This window comes from Coffea arabica, chromosome 4e (assembly GCF_036785885.1).
Source record: "Coffea arabica cultivar ET-39 chromosome 4e, Coffea Arabica ET-39 HiFi, whole genome shotgun sequence".
Taxonomy (NCBI): Eukaryota; Viridiplantae; Streptophyta; class Magnoliopsida; order Gentianales; family Rubiaceae; genus Coffea; species Coffea arabica.
In genome coordinates this window covers 16,472,313-16,482,009 of record NC_092317.1, presented here as the reverse complement: position 1 = coordinate 16,482,009, position 9,697 = coordinate 16,472,313, and the positions used below count along the sequence as shown (strand labels likewise).

Genomic DNA, 9,697 nt, shown 5'->3' with positions numbered 1-9,697 from the left:
TCTTAACAGTTCATGGTATCTTTCAATATAAGTTGTGATGTTATTTCCAAAAGTTTACTTCATTTGTTTGGTGGCCAAACTACCCTGTGTTTTTGTTCTTATACAAGTGGAGATTTGCCTCTCTTTTACTCTTGTTTTTTCTTGTTCTAACCACGACTTGCAAAGCAGGTAGATGGTGTCCTAAAGACAATATCAACAAACTATCAGTTTGTTCCCCTCTGAAGTAAATACATATGTCATCTCTAACGTGGCTTTCTATACATCTGTATTTAAAGAGGCACCACACCACAATTTATGGCTTAAAATTAAGTTGTGAAGAAACCAGGACATGGCTAAATGCAGTTACCGCCCAGGATTGAGCTAGACGTGTGTAGTTTTATCCAATCGTCTCAAGTGGAGACAATTGTATAACATGATATTGATGAAAAAGAAATCTGAAGTTCATAATATAGAAGGGTAGAATTAAAAGTTACTTCTTGGTTGGTTGGGGCCACACCTTGTAATTTGTGTTTGATAAGGTTATTACACTTTTGAATGATATTTCTCTCGATTAACTAATGCAAGATGCATTCAAGTTCGTTTGCATAATCCTACATAAAATACCCCCAAACTTTAAACTGCCATTCAATCTACTAATCCTTCTCATCACAGCTAATTTGCTCAGCATCTTTTATTGTATTCAACACCCTTTCACTTATGCACAGCAGCCCAACTGCAACAATACTCCAAACATGTGTCTGGCTATCCTCACAAACTGCGCCAAGGCATAAATCCAATACCCAATATGTAATGCACCTCAGACTCAACAGCAACCAAGAGGCATATCATTAGCCGCCAAAACTTTGTAGTCCATTCACCCAAAAACAAGGGAATAATTCCCGAACTATTAATAAGGATGTTCATTTCTTCTTGAATGGCTGATTTAGCTTTGACAATGTTATAACATACAAGAATCTTATCAAATGCCTTTCACCAACAGATGGTTCACTAATTAAGCCTCAGTAAAGGACTAACTCACATGTTCAACTGATTTGGTAGCTGTACACTGGAGGCAGAGTGAGGGAATATCCCTGAATCACTGGAAGCAATTTTTTCTCTCAGCTTTGCTGAGTTTGAACTCCAAACCGGCTTGTTTGTTTTATAATGCTTGAGCTACCATTCTGTCCACGTTAAATCTCAAGCTCAACAGTCTTTTCCCCTGCCACTGGCCTAACAATTGTTAACACAAATTGCAGAGAATGTTAGACCAGTATGTATTCTTAATTGCAAAAGGATCACAATAATAAACCACCTTAGAAATTCAACGTGTTCTAGCATTTTTGGCCAGATACACTAGTATTACGCATCTTGAAAATATCAGTCACCAAAGTTATCTACCTTTTCAACAGAAAAAAAAACACTACAACTACAATCTACAAGTACCTCGCTGAAGCAAATTCAAGTATATAACCACTCAAAACAAAATGACACGAGTCAAAAGGAGAAAAAACTTTTTAGCATGCCAAAACTAACCATAAATGAATTTAGGACCCATGAGAGAAGTGGATAACCCTACCCATAAAAGGTCTGAAATAAACTTCTTCAAGTGCAATTTCACCTTCCCTAGCGCTCTTATACATCTTAAAGTCCTACTGAACTTAAAATCATTTTTAACAGCAGAAGAACCAAAAACATGCATCAGATTTCCTGCTACAATCCAACAGTCCGCTGCTAGTGGCTCGGAAGGAATTACTGTTGATTGACTTGTGCACCTTAACCATTCATGGGTAGAAAACCTTTAATATTAATTCAAGGTTCTGAAATACTTTAAAGATACTTTGAAAATCCAAACAAAAGACATTTGCAGAGTATGTAAAACAGATTACTAGAACAACCACCTCCTGCCCTGACTCACTCATTCTATAATGATTAGGCATGATAATTAGAATGTACAAGTTAAAAAAGTTACTGATCTGAAACTCCACAAGTCCATCAACTTGGATCAAAAATAAATCTGGATTTGTTTAAAAGGTGAAGGATGTTACCATGCAATATATAATTTAAAGAGGTCCAATGATGACATAACCATTTGTAGCATCAGCAGTATGCTGGAGTTCTTCTTTCTCAAAGAAGAGAGATAAGTTAAAATACAGAAAGAACTAAGACCTCAGAAGGATAATGGCTACCAAGAAAAAGGCAGTAAAGTTCAGTTTAATTGCTCATTGCTGGAAATAACAATACAAGCTAAACATTTTCTGTTTTCTATGTTACCTGGACTCAGCTAAGGGATCCCGCCAACAGACTAGTGCAAAATGATGGGTTAGACATGGGCGTGGCGGGGAAAGTGAAGATTCCAGGTAACATTTTTGTTTGGGGGGGGGGGGGGGGGGGGGGGGGGGGGGGGGGGGCACAATAACCTGTTCAATACATTAGCAAGCCCCGTTTTTCAGGATTAGGAAGCATTAAGAAGTTGACGAATGATGTCAGAAGTTTTTTTTTTATTATTATCATTATTCTTTAATTGTAACATGAGGTAAAATTCCATAGAAAACACTAAAATCAAATGCTATTGGTTTCTCATGATACCCTTAACATAGCCCAAAACAGTAAGCAAAAGGTAGCTGTAGACCTGGTAGACATGACGCAGACCAAATTATCAAAACTCAAAAAGGCAACTCTGTTTTGGCTGGTTAATATTCAGTCAAAAGAGATAAATCTCAACCTTCTAATATGCCAAGCTAATTTTAGGAGGTATGCAACAACTGATCCTTAGGTCATTTTAAACTAAAAGTTTTGTCAGTCCAGTTTAAGGTCACACACATTTCAGGAGTAGGAACGCAAGAGAAATTTGAATCAAATGATAAACAATTTAGATGAATCAATAAACCAGACTAAATGCCCAGAGATAATCAAATAGCTCAAATAATCAATTATTCCCCCAAGTACTATCATCAACTCTTATGCTCAGACATTACCTTTCTATTTCAGGACCAAAAACTGTAGCATGTTCAGTTAAAAGGGACCATTTGAAAAAAAGTGTTGAACAACTGAATGACAGCAGGGACAACTAGCGATAAGGCAAAATCTACACAATTCCTACACACTCTAAAATGGCTAGTCCAACAACAGCATCTCTTTCAAGTAGAGCAGGTTAATTGGGGAAAGCAGCTTTTAAATAACAAACTGATGCATAATTTCAGAAAAATACCAGATTTTCAAGTTCTCTAGCTGCTTTCAATGATGTATTTCAATTTAGATGTGAAGTTTGATGTAGAAGTCAAAGTAGTTTACATTCCAATTTTCACGAGTTTTATACTTCAGCTCATGCTGAAATAAGCCATAGGGTGCATAGCAGAAGTCTTTTTCTTTTCTTTTTTTTGACAAATATTCAAAATTCAGAAATTTGGTCTTTTTGCGAGGAGCTCTCCAAGTCTTTGGAAATGGCGGCCACCTGCAGTAGTAGTCAAGCCCAAGTTGCCTTCCTTCAGTTTTGAGCATGGTAGTCAAGTCCAAATTGGCTTCCTTTAGCTTTTGAGATTTTAGCTTTCTTAGCTGTTGAGTTCTGGTCCTTTCTAGGAACTCTTTCACCCATTTTTGAGCTTTTAGCTTTCTTAGTTGTTGAGTTCTGGTCCTTTCTATGAACCCTTCCCCCCAAGTCAAGTTCCGTACATGAACATAGGTTGTAATAGCATTAGTAAAAGATCCAGTGTGCTCGCACATTGTCCACACCTAATTTCCTTGCTGAAACCTAAAGATCCAGTGTCACAAATTCTGTTAATCCTCCCCTGACCCTAGCATTATAGTAAGGACTAACATAATGAACGTTAAAAACTTGAAGCAGCTCATCAAGGAAACTTTCGAGCCGTGCTGCTTTAGTTGCCGCATTGTATCTTTAAAAGATTTGAAAGCTAAGATTACAATCTCCACTTGAATTTTTTTGTCTCTTTGTCCAATACATATTTGTCACTATTCTCCATGCCCACATGCATGTACCCGCCAACCACCCCCCCCCTTTTTCTCATTTTGGGTTCAAATCAAGATTCCAGAAGTAATGAAAATTTGGAGTGCTAAAAAGCAACAAGAATTAGCACCAAGAAACTATAATACTTACAAATCTCTATAAATTTTTCAGTCTCGTTGAATAACATGTCTGTTACACAATCAGTAAAAGGCAATAGTTATTAGAAAACTGCTATGCCAACTTCAACTAGAAGAAGACAGCTGATTCATTATCATATCTTCCGAAATATTTTAAGTTATTACGCAGCATGTAAAGCATACTCCTTAAGGATTACTAGCAAAAATTCAGATACAAACAGGGCAAGGATCTTGCTCTTCATGGACAAATTGATGGAAACATTTCCACATAACATAAGGTGGAAGAAGCAATTTGCCTATACCATGGATAACTATCATAGTCTAGCTCACAAAAGTCAAACCAAATAAGACAAGAATTACTATACTTTACCCTTTAGCAAATCAGTTGGCTTCAGATGTAGTATCACAACAAAAAACATTACTAGCCTTACATAAAAATTCCTCCTTTGGCATCTTAACTTGTAATTAACAGTTCATAACGACCCTCATAAGAAAGTCTTGATCCCAAGAAATTTAGTAACTACCTTTTTGATGATTGTACAGAACCCAACATTACCTAAATATGAACCAACAAGGAAGCATTTAATTCTTTAAAATGAAGTCACAAAGCATTATATCCATAGTACCATGCAGGTTACAGATCAGCGTAACTATTATCCCAAACTAAATTCATGGCCAAAGAAAAAGTCAAAAGCAAAAATCCAAAGTTCCAAGGAAAAAAAGTAAACAGCATAATTTATACAGCAGCAACTAATAATCTTGTTTGTTGCCGTCCACAAAACATTAACTCAAAATTTAAGCTCAATAAATAAATGGAGAGAACTCTCCCAACAATATGCTGCACCTTGCTGTTACCATCATTCAAATGCAAATTGATAAACCCCAACTGAGATCTAAAGCAGCACCAAAGAATATTAATAGTTACGAATGGTAAATGATGAAATTAGCTAAGTAGAACTCCACATGGTGAAGCAAACAACTATATAGAACTGCTACACATATCTTGAACTGCTACGACTGAGACACAGATTTCAGTTTCCAGACAAAAAAAAAAAAACTGAGTCCCAAACCTTACTCAAAACATTTTTATGCAAATACAATTCTTAATCTTCACTTGGAATAAATATTTGAAGCTTGCAATCCTAAAAGAACACACTCTCTGCTAACCTGTAATTAGTTTAAAATAATAAAGATCAGATTCGCATTAAAAATTACTCTAGTTGAAATTACATACAAATTCTCACTCACACTTAAAAACAAAGGAAACAGCAAAAGAATATTGGCAAAAAGTACCTTGAACTTTGAAACACAGTATCAATCGAGAAATGCTGCATCTCATTACTAGGAATCAACTAATAACCTATGTAGCTTGGATCCCCAATATACTCTGCAATTTGCTCAAGGTGAACATTAAGCAATTCATGTGAATCAGCATCCCTAACCACACCTGTTTCCTTCTCTGTATCCCTTTCCACTAGGCTTCCATAGACACCCTTATGTTTACCATACAAAACTAAAACCGGTCCTCCACGCCTTGGAAGTGCTGTCTCCAGTAGCTCCTGATCCACCTCCTGTATCAACTCCCTGTTCTCATCCATGGATATGTCACAAGTTGTTGGCCCAACCACATCCACGACCTCCCCTTTTTTCAGGTACAATCTTCCACCTTTTAAATTCTTGCTTATAATCCTAACTCTGATATGGTTAGTCAACCAGGATAACTTATCGCTACCCTTAATCTCCCCCCTTCCCCTCTTACCATCCTTCTTCCTATCTTTCATTTCTCTATCTCTACAATCCGTCCAACTGCTCACCAAATCTTTATCCCTACCTCTGCCAATTTTCTTATCACTAACATCACTTTTCTCTCTAATCCTCAACTCCTTCAGCTTTCTCAAACACCTCTCCTCCTCAACTGATCCCAAATCGGCCAAATCACTAACACAAACACTTACATCCTCCTCACTCTTAAAAAGCCTCAAAATCGCAACTTCCCCACCGTGTTTCACCTCAAGTATCCTACCTTTCATCCCAACTTCCCTTCCACCCACAATCCTCACTTCTTTCCCCACATAAAAGTCCTTTTCTTCCCTTCCCTTCTCCTTACCATCTCTGTCACTTCCTTTCCTCCTACTATTATTAGTCCCACCACCATTTTCACGATTGGCTTCAGCTGGTAATTCCGGTAATCCACCAGTAAACCCTAACCCTTCCTTACCAGTTCGTTTCTTTAACACCACTATGTCCACATCCTTTTTCGCATTCTTTCCGATACCCTTGCCTTCAACCCAACCATACCCACCTAACAACGCCCGACCAAATCCCTCAACGGGCATATCCTCAAACTCCTCAAACCCAGCATCCTCCGGTAACCTCTTCAAATCCTCCCTCAATTTATGCAACACAGGGTCCTCGTTAGATGCCGAACCAGGAAATTCCTGTGGGTTCGCTCCGGCCTCATTACCCGAATTACGCAGATTAAGGCCGTAGGACATACCCTCAGATGTAGGGTCAGACGAGCCAGATTCAACAGCTTCAAATTGGAGCATCGGTTGCTCTTGAGCATCAGATTGGAGTGGGAGCTCGAGGTTCTTCATCTTCTTAGTCGGCCTCCATTCGTTGGGCTTAGGAGGAATTACCCGATTATCCCGGTTTTTGGCGGTTGGGGCCTTGGAGGAGTCGAATTCGGTAACGAATTCCTTTGACTCTTCGGCGTCGGTGGCGGCGGCAGAGGGTTTCTTGAGGGTTGAATTTTGGGGCTTTGAGGAGAGGGAGAAAGAGAGCTTCATCTTAGCAAAGAATGAAAGAAGATTCTAAACTAAAATCTCCGATCCCGCAAAAACCCCCAGGTCGAGGCTGCCAGAAAACCTGCAAATAAAGGCGAGGACTACCCGCCGATGACTCTCCAATGAAATTGGAGCAGTAATTTTGCCTGCAATTATATAGGGTTTAAACAATTTAGGTATTTTCTTGGCTAATCAAGACTCAAGAGTGAGAGGAGGGAATAAAAGAGAGAATTGGAGCAGCAGCAGCCGCTTGGCGGATGTGCTTTCTTCTTGGTATGCCCAATTACACCGACTATGATTGTATTATTTTCTAAAAAGAAAAATATATTACTATTATTAAGAGTCATGTGGAATAGAGGACGTTAACGTATAAATACAATTCCGAGCAATAATATTGAATTAAAAATTAGTTTCTCGGGGCACTAATTGTTTAGTTTGCTATTAATTGTGTAGTTTGCTATTTTGAACACTGCAACTTCTCCTTTGTGCATGGAGCAGGTAATTTGTGCAGCTATACACCAAGCTCAAAATGCACTCAAGTTAGTACATAAAATAGAATGGGACAATGAGTTCCCTGTATGGCTGATGGATATTGCTAGGAAAGATATGAGAGCAGTTGGTCCTTTTTGTAACTAATTCTTGTACTATCAAGTGTTAATATATAAAAATACTAATTTCGTTTGTTGGAAAAAAATATATGACTTCTACTTGTATGATAGTGATTAGATTTAACGTGTGAGAGAACTGTATTTATTTTATGTATTCTTGTCAATTATAATAAAAATTCATTATCTTGAGTTTACAACCTTATTTATACAGCAAGTTCTGATAAAGTATAGCAAATAATTTTACAATGACAAAGGGCTCCGTTTGGATTAGCTGTTTTTGGGGAGTGTTTTTGAAAATTTTTACTGTAGCAGAGTTTTTAGAGTATATTTTGGGATATTTTTAAAAAATATTTTGAAATATTTAAGAATAATAGAGTTTTTAAAATATATATTTGAGATATTTTTAAATATTCAAAAAATTTAGACTACGTTTTAGAGCACTTTTAGAGTTGCATGAGAAGTAGATGGGTAATTTAAAGTCAAAAAGCAAAGAAAAGTAATTAACACCATTTCAAATGGCATTTCAAGACGAGCGCTCGTCACCAACCCAACAAATCTTGTCTAATTTCCTTTTCCAATCTATCTCCCTACAAATAACGAAATATCCAAATTAGTTAAAACTTATTCAAAATTGTTTTTTGGAAATTCACACGAAACAAATTGAATTTCTTTTGAATCCAAAACAACAAAAGAATATATAGGTACTTTCATAATAAAAGGCATGCTATATTATTTTGTGACAAGACATTTTTGACTATTTGGATAGTTTAAGTGTTAAAGAGACTAACCACCAGCTCTTGGGCTGGTGGCCACCACCAAGCCCTTAAGGCTTTGGTGGGGTGGGAGGCAAGGGCCCACCAAAATGCCACTCTTGTGGCTCTGCTTCAAATCCAGACGAGTGCGTAGTGCACCCGTCTGGTCCGGTGGTGGTTCTGTCCCTATCGATCTCATAGGCTCAATTGAGCCTTCCCGTAGATAGAATAGGAGTAGGATTGACAATTGACCAAAAAAAAAAAAAGTGTTAAAGAGACTGGCTGTGCCACCCTCAACAGTGTAAACAGCATATGTTGCTGCAAAGGAGGAAAGTGATCCATGCAAATGGTGCTCTGAATGTGTAGGCAAGAATACTTGATGCCATGGAAATCTGAATGCTTCATGTATATAATTATATATTAATTTTTTTAACTGATGGCGGGACGGGCTCTATTTTTAAACGAGAATCAGACGTGGGTTTTGTCCAAAACCCTCCAGATTAGTAAAGAATTAGGAAACTCCAAATTTTTAAATATGATTCCAAAATCTCGATTTTGATAGTAGTAATTCAACTAAGTGAATAACAATTATGGGGTTTATTTCAATTTTTCATTTCGAAACCCTCTTACCAAATGCCACCTCAGAAACAGAGAAATGAAACCAATCTAATGCTAATACAAGTGAAAAGTCTACCCCTAAGCAACGGAAACTTAAATCGTTTACAAAAATAGCTAAAATTTAAAGGCCAATGGTCTACAGAAACAAAAGGGATGAAGTCAATACCTCTAATATAGTCGGTCTCAAATTAAATACCATGTACAACAGAATAAAATTAATAGCACGGCTTCCTCTATCAATAATGTGATTGAAAGCACCAGTATCTCAACTGCAAGTTTAGAAACACCAACAGAACCTAATGTTATTTAAAAAGAATTAAAAAAAAAAACAAATTAAAAAAAAAAAAAGAAATCCTGAAATGGATATATAAGTAAACTTAAATCTAAGGAATAAATCAAAACAGCCATTTTTTGCACGCAAGTTGAGTCAGAGACATTATCAGATATATCATCCCTGTGAAAACATTCGAGCATGGCTCATCCCAAGTGAAGTAAAAAGCTATGCATGCAAACATTTCACATCCATTCAACTTTCTTAAAGAATATGCCACCAGATATACTTCTTTTCTTTTCATAAGCACCAACAAATGTACTAATCTCATACTTCTCCGTAATCTAGTTGACCATCTTTTTCTTAGCATTTTTGCAATGGGAAGCATAGATTTTTTTACTTTCCAGTAGCTCATGTACAGTTACGTCTTAATAATAACTACGAATCACAACATATTTTTTTGCGATTTGATCTTTTGTTTAAAATCTAAATCACCCTTAGCAAGAGATCCCTGTCCTTCAGTACCTTTTTCATGCCCACAAATCTGCTATCTTGATTGACTGGCAGTGAAAATACCATCAATAA

General features: G+C 37.0%; 1 protein-coding gene across 2 annotated transcripts; it reads right to left on the bottom strand.

Moving 5' to 3' along the window:
• Positions 1-418: 418 nt before the first annotated feature.
• On the bottom strand, positions 419-7,205 carry LOC113742513 (protein MOS2). Of its 2 annotated transcripts, XM_072047731.1 has the most exons (3): positions 5,371-7,205; positions 5,148-5,244; positions 419-1,209 (listed from the first exon to the last, which is right to left on the bottom strand). In XM_072047731.1, exon 1 carries the CDS (start codon positions 6,864-6,866, stop codon positions 5,430-5,432), a length of 1,437 nt encoding a protein of 478 aa, XP_071903832.1. In that variant the 5' UTR covers positions 6,867-7,205; the 3' UTR covers positions 419-1,209; positions 5,148-5,244; positions 5,371-5,429. The 2 variants fall into 2 exon arrangements, with proteins under 2 accessions (XP_071903832.1, XP_027126142.1); XM_027270341.2 differs by lacking the exon at positions 5,148-5,244.
• Positions 7,206-9,697: the final 2,492 nt, after the last annotated feature.